The sequence below is a fragment of the Pipistrellus kuhlii genome, unplaced genomic scaffold (genome assembly GCF_014108245.1).
Source record: "Pipistrellus kuhlii isolate mPipKuh1 unplaced genomic scaffold, mPipKuh1.p scaffold_m20_p_3, whole genome shotgun sequence".
Taxonomy (NCBI): Eukaryota; Metazoa; Chordata; class Mammalia; order Chiroptera; family Vespertilionidae; genus Pipistrellus; species Pipistrellus kuhlii.
The window spans coordinates 35,678,113-35,700,124 of record NW_023425529.1 but is presented as its reverse complement, the minus strand read 5'-3'; the positions used below and the strand labels follow the sequence as shown (position 1 = coordinate 35,700,124).

Here is a 22,012-nt window from a genome sequence, read left to right as displayed (position 1 = left end):
GTGAGAATTTTAAAGATATGAAAAAGAACCAGTCAGAAATTAAGCATATACTAACTGAAATAAAGCAAAATTTACAGGGATCCAACAGTAGTGTAGATGATTCCTAGAATCTAATCGATGATATGGAATATAAGGAAGCAAAAAACACCCAATCAGAAGAACAAAAAGAAAAAAAGAATAAAAATATATGAGATAGTATAAGAAGCTCCTGCACAACTCTAAGTGTACCAACATTTATTTACATTATGGGGGTGTTGAAGGCAAAGAGAGAGAGAGCACTTTTGTGTGTGTGTGTGTGTGTGTGTGTGTGTTTTGTTGTTGTTGTTCATATGTTCACTTCTCAAGGGAGGCTTTCCCACCCCCAGCTCAGCAGTAAATCTTGATCACCATGAATAACCATAGAAATGCCATTTTAGTAGTTCAGGGATAGACTTGTGACCCAATTCTGGACAATATGGGAAAGATTTCCTGAGAGCCTCCTGGGAAATTTTAAAATAGAACTTCCTAGGACAGTATTGGGTCTGTATGCAATAATTACTAGCATTGCTGCAGCCATCTTGCAACCACAAAAATGACAAATCTGAGAATGAAGCTGATTATGAGCCTTCCCAAGTAAAGAAAGGGGGGGAAACTGATCCTTGATTATATTTTTGACACTGATTTCACTAAGGTCTAAGGCCACCTATCTCTCAGGCAATTCTGAATTGAGAGCTTGTTATTGACAGCTGAAAATATTCTAATACATACACAATGCTCATCGATTTAAATTATTCTTTAACTAGAAATAATGAATCCTTCTTTCCTACTCTATTAATGATGTAATTTGCCAACTTTGGGCACTAACAACCATCTGCTATCTCCATTTCTGTACTCAGGCTGGTATGTGATGCAGATAGCTATATAATTATGCCAACTGGTTCTCTGACAATTTCTTATCTGACCTTAACTGGTTTTTCAGTTTTGCTAGATAATTTTAAAAAAATCTATCTCCACCTGGCTTCACTTAGATATAGCATGAACTAGCATGCCAAAATTTGAACTCCTAACTTTTATTTTCAAATAATCTATTTTCAGTAGATGATTCTGTTAAGGTAGATATTTCTGTTGGCCATTTTAAAAGATGATTCTGTTGGACAATCTAAATTCTTCAAGTTATGCAAAATACCTTTTCACATCCCTTATGAAATTATCAGAAAACATTATTGGATCATCTTCCAAATAAATTCTGACTATAAATACTTTTTATTTCTTCTACTGTGACCACAATAGTCAAAGCTGACTTCATCTTTTAATTGGCTATCACCGATTCCTACTTTATTTCAAAGAAAAACTAGTATCCTATCTAATAAAAGAGTAATATGAAAATTGACCATCACTTCAACACACAAGATGACAGCCCCCATGTGGTAAAAGATGGCTGCTCCCATGTGGACACAAGATGACAGCCACAAGATAGCCTGCAGAAAAGGGCAGTTGTGGGTGATCAGGCCAGCAGGGGAGGGCTATTGGGAGAGACCAGACCTGCAAGGGAGGGCAGTTTGGGGGTGACTAAGCCTGCAGGGGAGGACTGTTTGGGGGAGGGTAAACAGGCCTGCAGGGGAGGACAGTTAGCAGCGACCAGGCTGGCAGGGATGGCAATAAGGGGTGATCGAGCCTGCAGGGGAGGTCAGTTATGGGCAATCAGGCCTGTAGGGGAGCAGTTAGGCATTCATCAGGCTAGCCCAGGAGTGGTTAGGAGGTGATCAGGCTGGCAGGCAGAAGCAGTTAGGGGCAATCAGGCAGGCAGGTAGGGGAGCGGTTTGGAGCCAGTAGTCCTGGATTGTGAGAGGGATGTCCAATGGCAGTCGGACATCTCTCGAGGGGTTCCAGAGTGGAAAGAGTGCAGTCTGGGCTGAGGGACACACAATCCCCTCCTCCCCCCTGTGTACGGATTTCATGTACCGGGCTTCTATTAACACTTATAAAATATAAACCTGATCATGTCACTTCCTACCCTAAGCTGTTTTGATGGATGGCTTCTCATCCTATTTAAAGAAAACTCCAAAGTCCTTAACCAAGACGTATAAAAACCTTGTTAAGATTCAGGTCCCATCTACCTCTCCAGCCTCATTGTATCCACTCTCCGCATTGCTTACTCAGCCCCAGTCACACTGGTCACCCAGCTGTTTCTTGAACATTTAAGCATGCATCTAGCATTTGTTCTAGTAGGAATAACTCTTCCTTCAAGTAAACTATATGGACCATTCCTTCACTTCATTGAATTCTCTTTTCCACTGTTATCTCATCAGAGCAGGCTTTTGCTGCCACTCTTATTAAAAACATGGGCCCTACCTAGTCCTTTTCCATCACTCCTTAGACACCTTCCTCTGCTTTACTCTATCACTTTCTTCAGTTACCCTCAGCTATTGTTCCTATCAGACAAAATATTGCATCATTACATCATTACAAAAATGATTAACTGATTTTGCCTCCTTCCTTTAGAATTTAAGTTCCATGAGGTTAGCCTAAAGAAATAAAACTTTTAACTCCACTATTTTATGGACATTTTTCTGTTTAAATTACCAAGGAGCTCTGAACTGAATTTTGTCCTCTCAAAAATTCATGTGTTGAAACCTTAATGCCCAATATATTAGAATGACTGGATATAGAAAGAGAGTCTTTAGTTAAAATGAGATCATTAGGGTGGGCTCTAATCCAACATGACTGGTGTTCTTATAGGAAGGGGAAATTAGGCCATAGATATACACAAAGGAAACACCACATGAAGATACGTAAAGAAGATAGCCAGCTCCAAGCCAAAGAGAGAGGCCACAGAAGAAGTGAAACCTGCTGACAACTTGACCTCAGACTTCCAGCATCCAGAATTGTGAAAAAATAAATTTCAGTTATTTCAACCATCCAGTCTGTGGTACTTTGTTATGACAGCCCTAGCAAACTAAGACAGACCTTTCAAATGCCAAATTCAATACCTTCCTTTAGCCCTTCGCTTTTTAAATTCTCTTTTAACTTTTACAAGTTGGAAATAAATCATGCAAGTTAGCATATTTAAAAATATAATTTAAAATAATAAGAACAACAGCTTACCTGTATACTTACCAGCCAGGCAAGGAAAAACATTGTTACCACCCTAAGCTTCTTCCCATTGCCTTCTCCCCCCTGCCCAGTCACAAGGCAACATTGCAGTGATATTCGGGTTAATCATTTTTGCAGGAGAAGTTTTACTTATGCCAAATAGGTACTCCACTTTTGTGGTATGGTTAGTTCCTACCTAAGACTACTATGTATATTAATCTATCTATCTACCTACCTACCTATTAATCATCTATCTCAGCTAGTGTACAATATTATAAACTCAAAAACAATTTTGGTTTTTGAAAATTCCTTCAGAGGAGATATTTGAAAAATTAGCTATGTTAATGTTGCATTTTAATCTAATAACATAGAAATTAAAAATAAACCATTTTGAACACCTTCTTGTTTTCTTTATACTGTTCTACTTAGGCACTGGAGAGAAGAACATGTGAGTAATAGAATTAAAAATCTATCTCTTCTAGCTAAAAAAAAAAAAAAAAAAAAAAAAAAAAGGTTTCCTAGCCCTTCCACTTCTGCTACTGGGCAGAAGAGGACAAAGGGAAAACACGAAATATGTTTTTCATCAGTGCTTAAGTCAGTGGCTTTGGTTATATAGTTTAACTTAATAGTTTGGAGTTACCAAAAATAGTAGGCTAAATGTTTAGACTCCATCATCTGTGGTAACATCAGGATAAATTACAGATTTATTAGAAGACATAAAGTCAACAAAATGAATATATGGGAACTTTAAATCAAATGGTAAGATGTCTTGCTTTTGTAGAACCCACCAGAGACTTTGCCACTGCCCTCTTTCCAGGCCAGACCATCATCATCTTTAATCATTCTATGATAATAACCTTGTAGTTCATCTCCTTACATCTTGCTCCCCTACATATATACTTTCCACAATCACCAAAGTGATTTTCAAGTACAAATATCTTTTCATGTTTTTTTCTACATTGAAGGTTTCTGTTGACTACTTCTTGCTCAAGTCCAGATGCTAAAATGTCCTTAAAAGTCTCCCTTTAATTTGACTAAAATGTCCATAAGGAATATAAAGGTTCAAAATGTGCACAAACGTACACAAATACTAAAATAGATGTTTCTCTGTGGATATTTATGACCAAGAATATTCATCAATCTGTATTGCAAAATTTGTAGTAAATTTGTAACAAGTCAATTAGTGTATTAAAATTTATAATCAAAATACTTTGGCTATCTCCACATTTTTCTTATTGATAATTAGGCTCACAACGATGTATAAAAACAAAAACTTATTAACAGGAATTATAGAACTTATTAGAGATAGCATGCTAATGATGAAACATTTGCAGTGTAACACATGCCTTGATGTGAGCTATAAACATCTCCTAGGGAATAATTTATTAAGACAGCAGATAATAGTGCTCAGGTCAGAGAGAAGTGGGGTAAAAGATAACCATGGCCAATAAATTTTCTGTATTATCTCTCACATTACGTCTTACTCTCTGTAAGAACCAAGCTTGTGGATTAGCCCATGGCACAATATAAATCATGAATCTAAGGGAAGTGCATCTAACATTCTAGATAGCTGAAAAATAGTGTAAGTTGCCCAAGTTATTTTAAACTAAATTCTACTCTATAAAAAAATCTAAGTTTACTCAAACATTGTTTGTTAAAACCCTGTTCTGTGTCAGATCTGTACCCTAGGTTCTGGGGATTCAAAGATTAAACCAAGTACAAAAGGAGCTTGTTCCCATAGAGCTTACATTCAAGTAACAATTTCTTCATTCAAAACTGTCAGCAATATAAGTACCCATGAATAAGAGAATTTTAAATAGTAATACATGTTATGAAGAACATAAAACAGTGATGCAATATGACAAAAAATTAGAGTAGGGGGTGATCTTACATTGAAGGCCACATAATTCTTGGAGGAGGCGATGTCTGGGCACAAATAAAAATGACAAGAATGAGCCTGCCATGCCATGATCAGAGAATTCCAGACAGCAGCAAGAACAAGCACAGATGCTTCAAGGTAGAATAATGTTGGTATGCTCAATCAGAGAAAGAAGGTTAATGGAGCAAGGGAGAAATTATTTACTTGAGGTGAGAGATTTTGATGGGGCCTGATGATATAGGGCACACTAGGCCACAGTTAGAAATTTAGATTTTATTCTGTATCATTTCTTTCTGAGAGTAATATGATTTGACTCTCTCCAGCTGCTGCGTAGAGAATGGACTAAAGGAAGATAAAATAAGCAGCTCAGAAAAAATTTTAAATTATCATCTGGACTCGAAGAAATGTGTAAATATATAAGTGGTAGCACATTTTATGTATGTAAACTGTGCCTATGCATTGTGGGCAATTGATGAATATTTGTTGAATGAATGAATGGACAGCATAACTCATATGAACATTAACCTAGCAATGTATTTTTGTAATTTCCAAATTTTATAAAATGACATGATATCTAAATTAAAAAAAAGTTAAAATGAAAATTTTTTAAATTTTTAAATTTTTAAGAAAATCTAAAATTTCCATTTGTATTATCATGCTTTTCTTACTATAAGATAATTTAAACAATTTAATACAAATAAATACAAATTATTAAAAATTCTAGATAGGTACCATTCACCAAATATATAATATTTCCTAATGTTAATTCTACAGTTTCTTTATGCAATTATGGTCATACTAAAAACTATGGCACTGTATTAAAGGATATTTTATTAGTTTAATACATAAATGTTCATTATTTAGGTATAAATCACTAACTTTTTTGAAGTCAATTATTCTTGTATTTCAGTTTCTCATAAAATTTTCAAATTAACATCAATTTTTATTGTTATAATTAAGGTACATTATCCATCCAGGGTGAGAAAGAATATCAAAATTTAAACAAATAATAGAGTTCTACAAATCCTAAAAAGGGAAGAAATCGCCAGCTCAAATATGCATTTTGAATTTACTAGTGCTGTGAGAAAAATATTTTTTTTTCATAGAAAGAATAGATAAGCAGACAGGGAGATGATAAAGGAATAATATTTACTGTCTTTTTACTTTACTATTATACTATATTAATATGGGTATGACAAGAAAAAGGAGGTTAGAAGAATATTAACAATTGTCCAGTGAATTTCCTTTTAATATAAGAGAAGTTTGGACATTCTTAGCGATGCGCTAATACTATGTCTTATTTTCATACATCATAGTATTTTAGTTATGCTTTGACACCCGGATAATAATCAACAAGTATGTAGTATGTTGCACATTTATTTTTGTGACTCAGAAGGAAAGAAATGTCAAGCTTCAGGGCATCCTTGACATTTCAAATCACTCATATTGGTGTAAATATCAGTCCTACCTTTACTCTTGGGAATCCATGTAGCCTAGAAACTTACAAGTACCCAACTGAAATGGGTCTTACACGACTGGCTTACCTGAAATTTTGACTTGAGACACCACTCCATCTCCTCCATCACTGTGTGCTCGCACTTCCACAACATACTCTCCATCCCTGGGGATTGGAACTTCTATGAACTGCTTATGCGTTGAATACAGTTTGCCATCATGCTGGCCATCAGGTCTATAGAGTACCTTAAAAAGTCCCCAAATAAGTAAAATTAATAAAGTGGTAGCAATGAGTGAATGTCCTAACCAGAATATTCTTACACTTTTATTAATTAAATTAGTCCTGAGGTAGCTATTTGTGATAATTTCTGGGAAATTAATGTTATTTTGCACTGACATAAATCAATTTAACCTATATTTTAGGGTTATCCAAGAGAATGTGATTTTTTTTTAGATAACCTAAAATAAAGACAGTGAAGAATGTATTTTTTAAAAATAGGGCTCTTTCAGTATATTGAAGTACTCTAAAGATTTGCTTTACAATTTAAAATGTTTTTCACATAATTTCTAACATTGAGTGTACAATGAAAAATGTGATAGGGTGTGATATAGAGAATATATAGAAATAATATTTTTCTCTTTTTGTTCATTTTTAGATGGCAACTCAATGCATCAAAGAGTTCGCTGTGTGCTGAAGCTCTATCTTAGTCATTGTCAAACGAAAGTGGATTCTTTCTGTCTCTGTTCTTCAGACATGATTATTCTAACAACTCTGTACTCTAACGCAGTTATTTTATCTTGCTCACTTGATGCATCATTTTCTTAGACTGCACTGGGGACCTTTTCTCATTTCAAAATTTATCATAGCACCGTGCCACCTGGTTCTGTTACACAGCTAGAATGAGAAAACTGAAGGGGTTTTCTAGAAGCAGCAAAAAGCCCAAACACCAGTCCTCTTTGTAAGAATGAAGCTTGTGTGAGGGAATACTCCAATAATCTTTTATCTACCTTATATCCTGTCACTGTAGATTCATTTGATAGTGCGACCACTTGATCCCAGGTGATTATGTAGCGGGAACCAGACCTTATGGAACTGATGATCCTTGGCGGCTGGCTTGGAGCTGTGAAAAGTAATAATATGCAATTGACCCTCACTATTTCCAGCTTCAGTTCTACAGGCTGTATGGTGTCAGGAATTATAACTTTGATGCTAATAATGTGACAATAGCAACAGGTAATTTTGATGATTGCTTCCTATATGCCAGGCACTATGCTAAGTACTTTATAACCCTTGGTCCTGTGAGGTAGATAATATAACTTTTGTCATCCTCTCATCATCCTTCACTTGAGTTTCTTTTTGAACCAATCTTATGAAACTGCTGCTCTCAAAGTCATCAATTATAACCACTGAGCCACTTTAAATGGCAGCTTTTTAATTCTTTATTTAACATTTTTTAAGCATTTTACAGAATTGACCTTCTGATTCTGTCTTGAATCTAATTTTTTTTTCTTAAATTCATGACCCTTTCATGTCTATTTCTGCCTCCTGCCTCTCTTTCTCATCACCATGTTTGCTGCGTCCTTATTCTCTGCTCAATTTTTACACATTGGAATGACGTAGGACCTGATCATTAGCACCCTTCTCTCTTCTCTGCATCTTCCCTAAATCTTACATCTGGACCATAGCTCTATGTACTTACAATGCTATCTCTAATCTCTAATTGCCATAAGCTCTAAACAATATGTGCAACTGCAGATCTCTACTTTAATGTTTCAAAGTCTTTTCAAGTGTAATAAAATCAAGATGGGATATCTGGACTGTACCCCCAGATGTGCCTCTCTAGAAGTCTTTCACCATCAAACCCCCAGTTTTTCAAACAAAAATCTAGTTATTCAGTTTTTCATTTCATTCATTGTCAACATCCAAACAAGCAGCAAGTTGTCAATGCTGCCTGCAGAAAGTGTTCTATTTCTCTCTGCTATTACTTAGTTCTGTCCACCACCATTTCTTTCCTCGACTAATTAACCTCCTGATTGGCTGTTCTGCTTGCATTCTTATCCATCACTACCCACTGTCTATCTAGAATACAGAATGATTTCTTCCAGAAAATGTTAATTAGGTATTACTCTCAGCTTTAAACTCTTCCAATAGCTTTTTATACTTACGAATTACAAACTCCTTCTCCTTACTACAAGGCCATTCATATCTTGATGCCAACGTACTTCCCCTTCTCACCTCAGAACTTACATCCTGGCCCCACTGGCCTTTCTAGACTTAAAACATATCAAACTCTTTCTGCCGAAAGGCTTTGCTCTCATTATTTCTTCTGCCTGAAACTATCTCTCACCTCCCGCAGCCCCAGTACTCACATAGTGGGTCCCTATTATTACTCATATCCAAGCACCAATGACATCTCTCAAAGAGGCCACTCCTGACTGCCCAATTGGAATTTGGTTCTTGCCCAAATCAGTTTCAGTTTTATCACCTGTTTATCACTTTATTATCCTATCATCTGATATTATCATGTTTATTTGCCACAGATTTAGTTTTATTTTTGTTTTGTTTTTCTCTCTCCTTCCAATAGGTGGTAATCCCATGAGAAAAGACTATAAGACTAGTTTGATGTCTTCTGTATACTCAACACCTAGAACAGGCCACTTAGCATACTTTTGATGAATAAATAGATAGAAAAAAAAGAACAAAGAAGTAAATGTTCCTTTCACAAATTTTAAAATTGAGGTTTAAAGATGTGAAGTAATTTGTTTTATCATTACACATTTCTTTGAGTGGCAGAAACAGATCCAAACCCATGTGTGATACCAAAGACTGGCTCTTACCACCATGTTCTTTTAGAAGTTTCTTTTTTTTTTCCAATTAAACTATAAGTTTTTAAAACTATAATGCTAATCACATCTTCAATTAACTGCAAAACTCCCTGAATATAAATTCTCCTATTTGATATATTCAACTTGGTTTAAGAAAGAGATATCAAGATAAAGCAAGAGAGATGAGAATGACCAGATCATCTGAATAGGGTTTGCAATCTTGTTGTATGAGCAACGAGAGCATGTGGTGATAAGGGAGTAAATGCAGAAAGTTGTAAGTCAATGAAAAGAAGAAAAAAAGCAGAATTTGATTTGTTTCATGCTGTCGATGTATTTTTATGAAGTTTAAAATAATAACAGAACGAATAAAAATTAATTATCTAATGGTGGGAAATTTTGAGGGGAGTCATTTCAAAGGGAGGTTCTGTAATTTTTTTCTAAAATGGAACATGAATGTATAAAGGCATTCCCCATATTTTTTCATCATTGACATTAACTGTCAAGTTCCTTTAAAGTTTTTGTGTGATTTTAATGGGGGGAAAAAAAGAAAGAAAAATCAAATGTGCAAAGACTGCTAGGTAATAAATTTCACTGAAACGTACCTTCATGGTGACTGAACCGATTGCTATTTTTTGACAAGGCTAAAATGCAAATGTTCAAACTCACGTGCTTTCTTGGTAAAAGTCTCAATCATCTCGCTGGGAGGGCCACACCCGGCACTGTTGCACGCCCTGACGTCCACAGAGTACTGGGTGTCCGGCAGAAGGTTCTCCAGCCTGGCTGAGTACTCTTGGCTGTTGACTTGAACTCGGTGTGCAGCTGCCTCTTTGTCGTGAGCTGCCCAGTACCGAATCTGCAAGCATTCAAGTTGAGTAACTGTTTGTCATGTAGACACTTAAATTGTGACAAGTTCTTTTCAGTTGACACTGTTGCTATTGATTATTATATTCTCAAATATTTCTGAGTGCTATTTACATTTCTATCGGTCTTAGACCATAGCAAGGCTTACAATGCAGATGATTAAAGTTGTCAAAGAAAAAGCAAAGGCTCCGTGATTGTTTTAAATAGTCCTACAATGACAAAAACAAAATAAAAATATCTGCAGAAGATTTACCTTCAAAAGGAAAAACCTTCCTGTGGAGGTATTTGCCACAATAATTTTTATCATCTATTTCGTGCTTTATTTCTGTTCACATGACTTCAACTTTGTTATGAGCCATTGATAAAGCAGTTTGTCAGTAACACAACCTTTTTTGACAAAAAATAATCATTATGTGGCCTAGAACACACCAGTGAAATAACTTCCTGCTATCTCATTTCAGTAGCATGAGTATATATTATTTATTTTGAACCTACATTGATGCCAGATATGAAAGAAATATTACACTTAACTACTTGAATAGATATAGAGGTTATTTACATTTAAAATAATTTTTTTAAAATTCTATCCTTGGTGGGATTAGAAATGATTATTTTTACAAACCAAAGTATCAATGACAACCTTCTTTTCCTCTTAAAGTTTAAGTAAAAGCTATAAATTACAATTTTCATTCTTTAAATAAGATGTTTCCTTGGTCAGAAATCTATAATTATATCTAAGCTATAAGTAAAAGGAAAAATTATTTATAAGTGTACTAGTATTTGACAAATTTTAAATGTCCTGTCTACAAAACAATGGCATTTTAATTTCAAAATTAACCAGTGACTTACAAATAATATCTAACATTTATATAATCCTGAACTTTTCATTTACCTAAAAACATTATAAAATGGAACTAGATGGCTTAAATTCAACTGGTAACAAAGTGAGATTTATGTGTAGAATGAACACTTCAGAACAAAAGCTTGCTACTAATTGCTTATTGGTTTCCTTTGGAGTCTTTTTACTTTGGAGTCTTTTTATTTTGTTTACAATAGTATTTTCTGATCACAGTATTTTGATAGAATCTCTTTGGCATTTATGTTATCTGACCAAGAGGATGGCCCAGGCCAAGGACTGGAATTGCACCAAGTGGCTCCAGAGGCAGAACTTGGTTGGCAGATTAAAGGCTTCCTAGTCTTAACTGGTTTGGCTCAGAGGGTAGATCGTCAGCCTGTGGACTCAAGGGTCTCAGGTTCAATTTTGGTCAAGGGCATGTATCTTGATTGAGGGTACACCCAGTAGGGGGTGTGCAGGAGGCAGCTGATTGATGTTTCTCTCTCATCGATGTTTCTAACTCTTTATCCCTCTCTCTTCCTCTCTGTTAAAAAAAAAAAAAAAAAAAAAAATATATATATATATATATATATATATATATATATATATATATATATTAAAGACTTTCTAAGGATGGCACCCTCCTGGGAAAGGCATGCATTTCTTGGGGCTGGAAGTACTCAGGCAGTGACTACACTCTGAGAAGGAGGACGACGGCCTACATCTAGTGGATATTTTAACTAGGTGATACATAGGCTTCTTCCATTGCTTGACAAATAAATAAAATGAACATTTACATTTCTAATACAATGGCAGGCACTGCATAGGATCATCCACATATATCCTTTTCTCAACAAACCTAGGATGGCAGTCGCTCTGTTTTACAGCAAACAAAACTGTAATCCCTGGTGCACGTCCATTTTTGCATGCATACTTGTTGAATGAATGTGTACCACAGTTTGAAGTCAACATTCCATGATAACATTTTATTCTATCCAGTTTGAAAGGAGAAGTTGTTAAACGAGGTTACTATACCAAAAACCATTTCTAAAGAATAGCATGCACTAAAATGAGTGATAAAATATTTCTGCTATCATATCCAAAATTCCATGGGGAATTTTGGCAATGCAAAAGGAAAGAACACTAATTGATGTTTATTTCCCAATTAAAAAGTTTATATTCTGATTAAATTTATAAAACAGTCAATATACAATTCTTCAGCAAAGACAACATATAATCATCTGATATGTTTTTAACAAAGTAAAATATACATTTAGCACTTTGACTAAATGAGTGGGTTATATATTAAATAATATATTCTTTATTCTTTTTATTACTTAGGAAGGAATCCTATCTGATAAAGAGGAAGTATGCAAATTGACCATCACTTCACCACAAAGATGGCAGTGCCCATAGCCACAGACGGCAGTGCCCAGTCCTCTCAGCCTTGCTGGAGTCCCCTAGTCCTGGGGGGCAGATGCTGAGAGCAGGCAGCATGAGCAGCCTGGCAGAATGATTATTTCGTTGCTTGGACAATGAGGCAAGCATTCCACTCTGGCCACAGCGTGCCTCTAGGTAGTGGGCACAAAGTGGAGGTGGGGGTTGAGGGAGGGAGAAACGCTTGCATCTTCGCCCTTGCAACAAGGCAAGCATTCTGCACCCAGCATGGAGGGAGGGGCCTCTGGTGAGGCTGTGCACAGAATGTTTGCATCATTGCCCCAGTGATAAGGAGAGCATTCTACTCTTGGCTGTGGAGGGCTTCTCGCCAGGGAAGGCAGTTGGGGGCCATGAGGCCACAGGGGAAGGCCTTTTGGGTCATGAGGCCAATAGGGAAAGGCATTTGGAGCCAATCAGGCCAATGAGAGTACAATTGGGGGCAAGCAGGCTGGCAGGGGAGGGCTGTTGGGGGCCATGAGGCCAGCAGGAGAGGGCATTTGGGGGCAATCAGGCCAGTGGGAGGGCAGTTGGGGGCGAGCAGCCCTGCAGGCAGAGTAGTTTGAGGCAATTGGGCAGGCAGGCAGGTGAGCGGTTAAGAGCCAGAAGTTCCGGATTATGAAAGGGATATCTGACTGCCGTTTTATGCCTGAATCCCACAGGGACATTCCTAGGCAATCAGACATCCCCTGAGGGGTCCCAGATTGAAGAGGGTGCAGACCAGGCTGAGGGACACCCCTTTCCTCATGCACAAATTTTACGCACCAGACCACTAGTATACTAATATAAATAAATAAATAAAATCCTATGGTCCAAAATAGCATTCAAACTCCAAATACTGATGTCTTCTCTTAAGATACCTTGAACTTGTTTGTTACAAGGGCTTATAACATCTGGTGAATTTTTCTCCTCTATTTCTTTTCTAATAGCTGTAAATCTAGTTGTCAGCTTAATAAGTTATGAATACTGGGTCTTCTCAGTCCACACCTATTATTCTACTCTCTAAACTTCATCTGAACTCTTTCGAAGATTAACTAAAGACACGTTGAGATTGACTCAAATCATAACCTACAGTACCAAAAAAGAAAAAAACCTTCCTGTCAGTTTGTGAGTTTATAGCTAAAAATGTGCGTGCATTCTGTGGTTACTTTCAGAATCATGGCTTTGAGAAAGCCAGGTTATAACACTTTATTTGATCATACTTCAGTGTTTCTGTTAGCACCTGGAGAATATTTATTTAGTGCCTACGATGTGCCCAGCACTGTCTTGCACTGAGAACAAAATAGACAAAAGCCTGCCCTCATGAAACAAATACTCCATGAACGGATGAAGACGGGGAGAACAAGAACTGAGAGGACAAGTTGTCTGGAGGTGGGGGTGGGGAGGGCAGCTTATTGGCTGCAGCTCCAGAGGGGCCCTAGCTGAGTACAACATAAAAAAGTCTGTGGTTTGGCATAAAGCCTTGAACTTTGAATCAGATAATCTGAGTTTAGACACTGCTCTAAGGCTTTTCCTTAGTGCTAACTGAGGCACGTCATTGAATTTCTTTAGCACTCATTTGCTCATTTGCAAAGGTAAGATGATGCCAATTTTTTCTTACTTTTCACTGCGCTGAAAAATATGAGATGACTTCACTTTCCTTACACAATCAAGTCTAATTTTTAGCTCTGTATCAAAAATCCCAAATATGGTTGTAGCTTCAAAATTTTTTTAGGTTTTACTCCCTTTGAATAAAACAAGTTTCCTTTCTATCTGGCTAATAAGTATTGATTCTTCAAGATCAGCTCAAGGAAAGTTTTCTTTAGGACATTTTGCGTGTTACCAATTATCTGTTTTCATAGGTAACATATGAGACACATAGTGGGTATTTTATATTTCTTTCCTTTGGAAATAGAACTACTGAGCCAAATAGGATGAAGAATTTAAGAATGCTTTTATAAATTACCAAAATGCCTTTTCAAAATACTTAAAAAATTCACCTTTATGAGTATGTTTATCTTAATCATGGGTGCTATTATCTTAGATTTTATTTTGGCCAATTGTTTGTCAACATGTAGGACCCCAAATCTCTCCTAGATAGGAATCTCTGCTTTACTCTTAGCAATTAGCTTATAAATGCCCAACATATTAAACACAAAAAGTATAGGGTAATGGCCATGTACATCAATGGGACACAAAACATTGAAAGATGAAATGTCGACATATTTATTTAGCTTGATAAAAATTGAACTCACCTGATAGCTTTCCACTATTTTCTCTACAACGTGCTCCCAATGAACAGATATCTCAGAAGATGACAGGACTTTTACGCCTACTCCTGTTGGGGCTTCACTGGGAGCTGAAATTTGATGAAAACATTATATTCATATATAAGATGTCTCTAATATAAAGTTCATATAGCTCCATAGGAATTTTAATATTTTAAATAGGTATAGTTTTTCCAAAATAAAATAATTCCAATAATTTTATTACCTCTTTCTCTATTTTTTAAGTTTATTTTATGGTCATCAGTGACACATGCACACAGATATTCATATATACAAATGTGAATGTAAGACATACATGTACACATACATATATACATGCACAGACACTTTTACAAAATATGAAAAGCTTCATGGGTTTCTCTGATATCTGTGAGCAAGAACAACACTACTTTTTTAATTTCTTCAAAGTAACCTGCTTAAGAAAGCCTGTGGATGTAAATTAAATTCATTATATTTATCTTATTAACTCTACATGATCCAAAACAGGAAATTTGGTGTTCATTCGAATTAATTTTCAAGTTTCTCATACTTTCTATTTATATGAGCTAAAGACACACAGCAATACTGCCCTCTTTCTCTTTTATGTTTCAGCTAAGACTTTTCATTTTATTTTTAAGATCCTTTCAACAAGTTGTGACATCCACTGCTTCATGGGCTAAGGGAAACTTTTATAAGCCTAATCTTTTATCTGGGCATCCAGTCAAATATGTATCAAATCAGCCTCTGTTCAGTAAAAAAGAAAAAAGTAATTGACATCCCTTATGAAATCTACACAAAGAAACTAAGGAAAACTTTAAGCAGCAGTGATCAATTTTTGTTGCCTTTTATTAACAAAACATAATCCTCTTTTATGTTAAAAATGTCCTGCATAAGAAGACTAACTTTCCAAACCAAGATAAATATGTAGTACTGTGATTAATTTCTTAGTAGTAAAAAACAGTAAAAACGGTGAACACATACAAGTTTCGGCACATGCAGGTTTTATGAGACTCATGAAACATTTAGGAGAGAAATTTATTTTATACAAATAGCCATGACTAAAGAGATGACAAGATTGTTTTTGCCCGATTACTTTAATATCAAATAAAGCAATAAAACATTGATGTTGGGTGGGAACATAACTTGTAAAAATGCTTTCTACTTTTATTTCCTCTGTGAGGTGTACTCATGCTGTTTAGATTATTAACATGTGCCATTATATTTCTGCTGAATCAGAACAAGCATAGAGAATGTCTTACTCAGGACTAAAAAGTCCTGAATTGGTTATAAACTTAAATAATTTCTGTTTTTTGTTATTTCTATGTGTTTAGTTAACTAACTTAAAGAAGTATATGTGTTTATACAGACACACATACATATATGATTTCTTTACATGTTTGTATTGGAAGAAAAAATCATGAGATGATTTCAATACGTACATATTAATTAGAGCCAGTACTGTATTTGTATTTTTATCCCTAAATAGACTACTAAATTTTTATCTTTTCAAGAAAAGAAAAAAAACTTCATGTGGCTTTCTGACTCCTTTAGCATAGAATTATGCATAGTAGATTCCCTTTAATAAAATTCTAGCACTCTATTTTAATAACAAAATATTATATAAGTGCTGAAATTACACAAATTTATTTAAAAGAGGGTAAATTTTACAAAAAAAAAGTTAAAGAATTTCTAAATAGGAAATCTCATGAATGCATAGACATACTAAATTTCTAATTAAGTATGGAGAATTTCTGATGGTAAAATTATAAACAGAAGGCCAGGAACAGGGGGTCTAAGCCAGCTATTTTCATAGCGATATCCTAACTACTATAAATATGATTTTTTTAAAAATGAAGAAGAAAAAGTTTTTGCAACGTTCTTGCCATTGGTGTGGAGAAATTAACATTTTAATTTGGCTTAAAATAATACTCATGTACTACATGTATAGTGTCACAAAATATATCCTAATAAGTAAAGTTCAAAAGACAGCAAATGAAATGCCTACCAGAGAACTAGGTTCTATGATACCCCTTGTGGTGTTAGTAAGGTCTTGTTTTTACCTACCGTCTTGAGCCGAATTAATGACTGCTATGAGGCTGTATGGTCCGTCTCCTTTGTTGTTGAAGGCCTTGACTTTGACTTGAAACGCAGTGAAAGGCCGCATGGTCTCATCTTTATGGACATACCGTCCAATATCTGGATTTGTCACGGTAACTTTTTTCCATTCATCCCCATCAAATGGCTTAAATGCTACTATATAACCGAAATTGTTGCCATAGTGGTATTCTCTTGACAAAGGCTAAATAGATATTGAAAAATAGGTGTAAGCAATACATTTCACAAAAGGAACAATCCTATACCAATAATAATTAATAATAATAATAATACTACACATGGAAGCATGTTTTTTGTAAAAAACATATACTTAGTTTGTAAGTTAGGGCTGTCGGAAAATTCTAGGGTAAAAAATGTGATGACTTCACTTTCCAAGACTGCTATTCTTGGAACATTCCTTGGGGTGTGGGGGGGTGTCCCACTTTGGGCCTTTGTGCTTTTAGTTCCTTCTACTTGGTACCTCGGATACTCTTGCTTATGTTTGAAGATCTCCTCCCTCACTTTCTTGAGGTAAAAGTCACTTACTTGTTTTCACTGGCCAGAGGACTGGCCATTCCCACACTCTTTCTATAATACTCCATTATCTCACTTCTCTGCTTTATTTTTTTCTCTCTTTAACTCTATCATAATATACTCCATGTATTTTACTTATTATCTGCTTTAAAGAGGGCAAAGCTTTTATCAGTTTTATTACCTCTCTGCCCATTGTGCTAGAACTAAACCTCAAGTAGTATTTATTCAATGAATGAATAAATTAATTTTAGGGTTGAAAGACAGTAATGAAACTGGAATATCTGTCTTGTAACCAAACAATAGAAACTGGCGAGAGGAAAAACAGATAGAAGGCAAAAGGAGGAAGGGCTAACACTGCGCTCATCGGTCGGAGACTGGCTTTGGGACGTTCTGACTCCAGTGCTGAAGTAAATGTTTAGTTTTGCATTATTCTCTCAGAATTTCTTCAATTGCCCAATAAAGAAGTCTGTGTTAACCTGCCAGTTCATTATTTGTAAACACTGGCTTATTGCTAATTCTAGAGAATACTAACGATTTAGTCATCTTTAGCTAATAAGGGAAATGTGCAAATTGCATATTTACAATTTTTTTTTCACCAGAAAATCCAACTTAAAATGTCTCAAGGAAAACTCTTAAATTAAATATAACAAAGCAACTTGAATATACCTATATTTAACATGAATACATAAAAATGAATAAAGTTCAAAGACTAGAAGAAGTGGAACATGGTTGTATGGTGTACAGTTGAACTGCTTTGGGGGTCAGAGATGCTGACCAGCTGATTCAGTAAAATATATGCATGTAACTTTTGACTCCCTAAAAACTTAACTACGAATAGTAACTGTTGACTGGAAATCTTACCAATAACAAACTACTGATTCATACATATTTTGAATTATGTATTCATACATATAAAGAATACAATTATATTGTATTTTAAAAAAAGTGAGTTAGAGAAAAGAAATGTTAAGAAAATCATAAGGAAGAAAAAATACATTCACTGTATTTATTGAAAAACTGTGCATAGTAGTGGACTTGGGCAGTTCAAAGCCATGTTGCACAGGAGTTTACTAGAGACATCCTGAAACATGACCCCAAGAATATACAAAATGTGATTTTAGATTTTTAGAGTATCTCAGGTGTAGCCTAACATTACCATAATAGTTTAAAGTGTTTTTTATTGCTAGTTCTCTACTTAGTTAATGTAATAAAAATATAGCAGATCGCCTATAGAGCTTTCAAAAATTCCATCCGGTGTGGTTCAGTGGTTGAGCGTTGACCCATGAATCAAGAGGTCACTAGCTAGATCCTCTGTCAGGGCACATGCTCGGATTTCAGGCTCAGTCCTCAGTAGGGGGTTGTAGGAGACAGCCGATGGATACTTCTCTCTCATTGATGTTCCTATCTCTGTGTCCCTCTTTGTTCCTCTCTAAAATCATTAAAAACATATTTAAAAAATTAATAATTCTCAGGCCTTATTCCCAGAAACTTGATTTCAACTTTTTGAATCAGATTTCTAATGCTGAATTATTATTATTTTTTTTTTACAAACTCCCCAATGTATCCCAAAGCAGATATCCAAGAACATCAAGCCTTATAAAAAAAAAAAAAAAGTAACAGGTTCTCATTTTTTTTTATTTTCTTCAATTTTATATGTTACATGGACAATAAAGTTTACATGAAATAATTTGATATATGGACAAGCGAAATACATATTTTTTTCTAAATCTTACTAAAAAATGTAATTTAAGTGCCAAGTATAAAATGTGACTACATAGCAAAGAGTAAAGTCAATTTTTGCTAAATATCTACTTTTATATAAACCAATTTGATTGATGAAAAGAATAATACCTGATATTTTTCATGTAGATTTTGAAATCATACAGAGCCTAGGTTATATTATTTTACTATCTGCAGTGATTAAATACTGAAAGTTTAAATGAACACTTGGAGCTGGATAAAATATGGTAGGTACACATATGTCAGATGTCCATGTCAGACAAGATGATGTTTCTCCACCCCAGCATCTCTCTCACTTCAAAATTCCAGCCACGATGCATTGTTTTTCAGACATTACAATCTCTGATGTGGAGCTTCCCTTTGGGTTTTAAAAACTCAATACAACATTTTCGATACCTCAATAAAACACACTTGGGAGACTTTTGGGACTGACCTGTCATGATTGATTGCACTTAGTGATCGAAGTATGTCTCAAGTGAGAAACAAACTCCAATTAAAAATTAGATACTGATATAAAAAATTTTTAAACCAAATCTTTGGAGTTTTGAATGTCCAGGGAAAAAATTTACAGTTGTGTTACCAGGTCACAATGAGTTAAAAAAAGAAAAAAGTCTGGAATCAGATAGTTGAAAGTCGGTTTAATCTTTTGGCTGACAGTTCCCTCAGCATAAAGAATCTATTTCTGCACACTAATCCTTAGTAAGCCAGGAAAAACCTGACATATATTTTAAAAAAAGATAGTTTAGTAATTTATTTTATCTGTGGTTTGGGCATTGTCTTTTATTTCAATTTATTTTAGGAAAGAAAATTGATTTGAGACTAAGTCCAGGTAAAGCAGCCTGTGATAAGTACAACTTGTGGAGACTCACCGCCCATGTGATGGTCAGCTCTCTGTTGCTTCCTCCTCCACCTCCTACATCTGAAGGAGCCACATTAGGTGCTGAAACAAACAAGCAAACTAAGTAGCAAACCACAAAGTGTATAGGCTACAGAATGATTTTCTGATGTTAGAGTTCTTATTCAGTACATAAACTGTACATTTTTTCTTTCGCTGGGAAAGACAAACTACACATGAGATCCCCTCAATGATAATAACAACTAGAGGCCCAGTTAATGGATTTGTGCACTGTTAGGACCCCTCAGCCTGGCCTGTGCCCTCTTGAAATCTGGGACCCCGTGGGAGATGTCAGACTGCCAGTTTTGGCCCGGTCCCTGCAGATCCACGCCAAGTGGCAGGTGGCTGGGGAAGAACCCGAGCCCGGGCTGGGCACTGTGCTGCTCCCTCTCATCCTGGTTAGATGCTCATGCCTCCACAACTACACTCTCCAGCCCTGAGCCCAGTGACTGGCGCCCATTGGTGAGCTGAGCAATGCTCCCGCTGTGGGGGCGCACTGACCATTAGGGGGCAGCTCCTGCATTGAGTGTATTTCCCCTGGTGGTCAGTGCACATCATAGCAACCAGTAGACAGGTCATAATAGTTAGTTAGGCTTTTATATATATAGATGCCTCACTGTAGCTGTAATAACCTATTTTACTGCCCTGATAACAACTGATTCAATGCCATACAAATGTGCCAGCTTTCTGTAGCAATGGATAGCAATGTAAATTTGCCTCCCCCATCTTCATTTAAAAAATGTTTTCTATATCCTTTCATTTAATATGATTTTGAAAGATTAATTGTACTTTGTTGGAAAATATTTCAGAGCTCTTGGACTATCTAATGACTAACTGATGTGTTAGTTTTATACTTCAATCTACAAATAATTTAAGAAATGGTGCATATGCATTAACATAGGATAATCTTCCTCCAAGATATCTGGAAATATTAGAAATATAATATTGTTTCTTGTGCTCCCACTTCTAATTCCTAAAACTCTTCTGGAACATTACCCCATCAATGACCCCCAACCCTCCCCAATCCCATCTTTTTCTATCAAAACTTCAGTTTTCAGTCTCCCTACTTGACTCTTTGTAATCTCTTCATCCTTAAAGTCATCTTGTAATAAATACTGTTTTCTCCTTAGTCTCCAAGCCATCACACCCTTTCCTGCTAACAAACAGCAAATAAGAATGAATAGGTTATTATTATTTTTTTACTCCATAATCACGTTTTAACAACCTATAACTGTTTTCCATGTCATATTTCTGAAATCACTCTCCCCCAAAGTCACAAAATTGCTTATAACTGCCAAGTTCAATGGCCTCTTCTTTATTTTTTTCTCCAATGACTTACTCCTTAAAAGTCCTTCAGGTTAGGTGCTGTATTTTACTGGGTTTGGATAGTGCATTTTACTGTAAGCTGTATTTCATTGGATTTGCATCTAATTGGAATTGCACAGACATTAAGCATAGTTGTCCCTGAACTTGAGGTACTTGGAGACCAGCTACCCAGTTACATCAAAGCAAGTTGTTCATTTATCAAATTTCAAACCCTAACAAATAATTGTGATTCAAAGATGGATACTTCAAAAGTCCTCCTAATATTAGCCACATAAATTCCCTGGTGAATTATATACATTATTTGTTCATAAACAAAATGCATGTTTTTCTTTAGACTTGTAAAACTATATCATGATTTCTTTTTCTGATGGAGAAATTTATCTGAAGTTGGAGAGATTTTAATACTCAACTGTCACCATATGAGTGATAGAAATGAAATAAAATTCACAGATGTTAAAAGATAATCTCCTTGTAGCACTTTAGATAAAACTCAGATTGAAGGCTGGGATATTAAATAACTTCTGGAAATGCTTTGAACCCCATAACTCATATTCTGAAGTTAAAGCTCTCCATGCTATAAACAAAGAACATGCTGTGTTGTATTTAATGAATAAATCAAATTTTGTGTTTAACTATACATACAAGTATGGTGGCTAGAGGCAAATACTCTCAGAAATAACCATCACAAGCACCCGATTGTAATGCAATTTATTTAATTAAACATTGCCTTCACCAAGACAAGTATTATTTTTCAAATCATTTAATTGCACTGCTTTCTAGTATAACTAATATTAACCTTTTTATTTAGAACAGAC

General features: G+C 35.5%; 1 protein-coding gene across 2 annotated transcripts in view; it reads right to left on the bottom strand.

Annotated features, from left to right (window-relative positions):
- The window catches only part of CNTN1 (contactin 1), a 270,443-nt gene that overhangs the window by 22,028 nt on the left and 226,403 nt on the right, over positions 1-22,012 (bottom strand). For both annotated transcript variants that reach the window (XM_045587921.1, XM_036457218.2), the window contains 6 exons: positions 19,846-19,916; positions 16,673-16,907; positions 14,597-14,700; positions 9,899-10,085; positions 7,415-7,527; positions 6,496-6,652 (listed from right to left, as the gene is read on the bottom strand). In XM_045587921.1, coding sequence (XP_045443877.1) covers positions 6,496-6,652; positions 7,415-7,527; positions 9,899-10,085; positions 14,597-14,700; positions 16,673-16,907; positions 19,846-19,916 — 867 coding nt within the window. The remainder of the gene's footprint in view (positions 1-6,495; positions 6,653-7,414; positions 7,528-9,898; positions 10,086-14,596; positions 14,701-16,672; positions 16,908-19,845; positions 19,917-22,012) is intronic.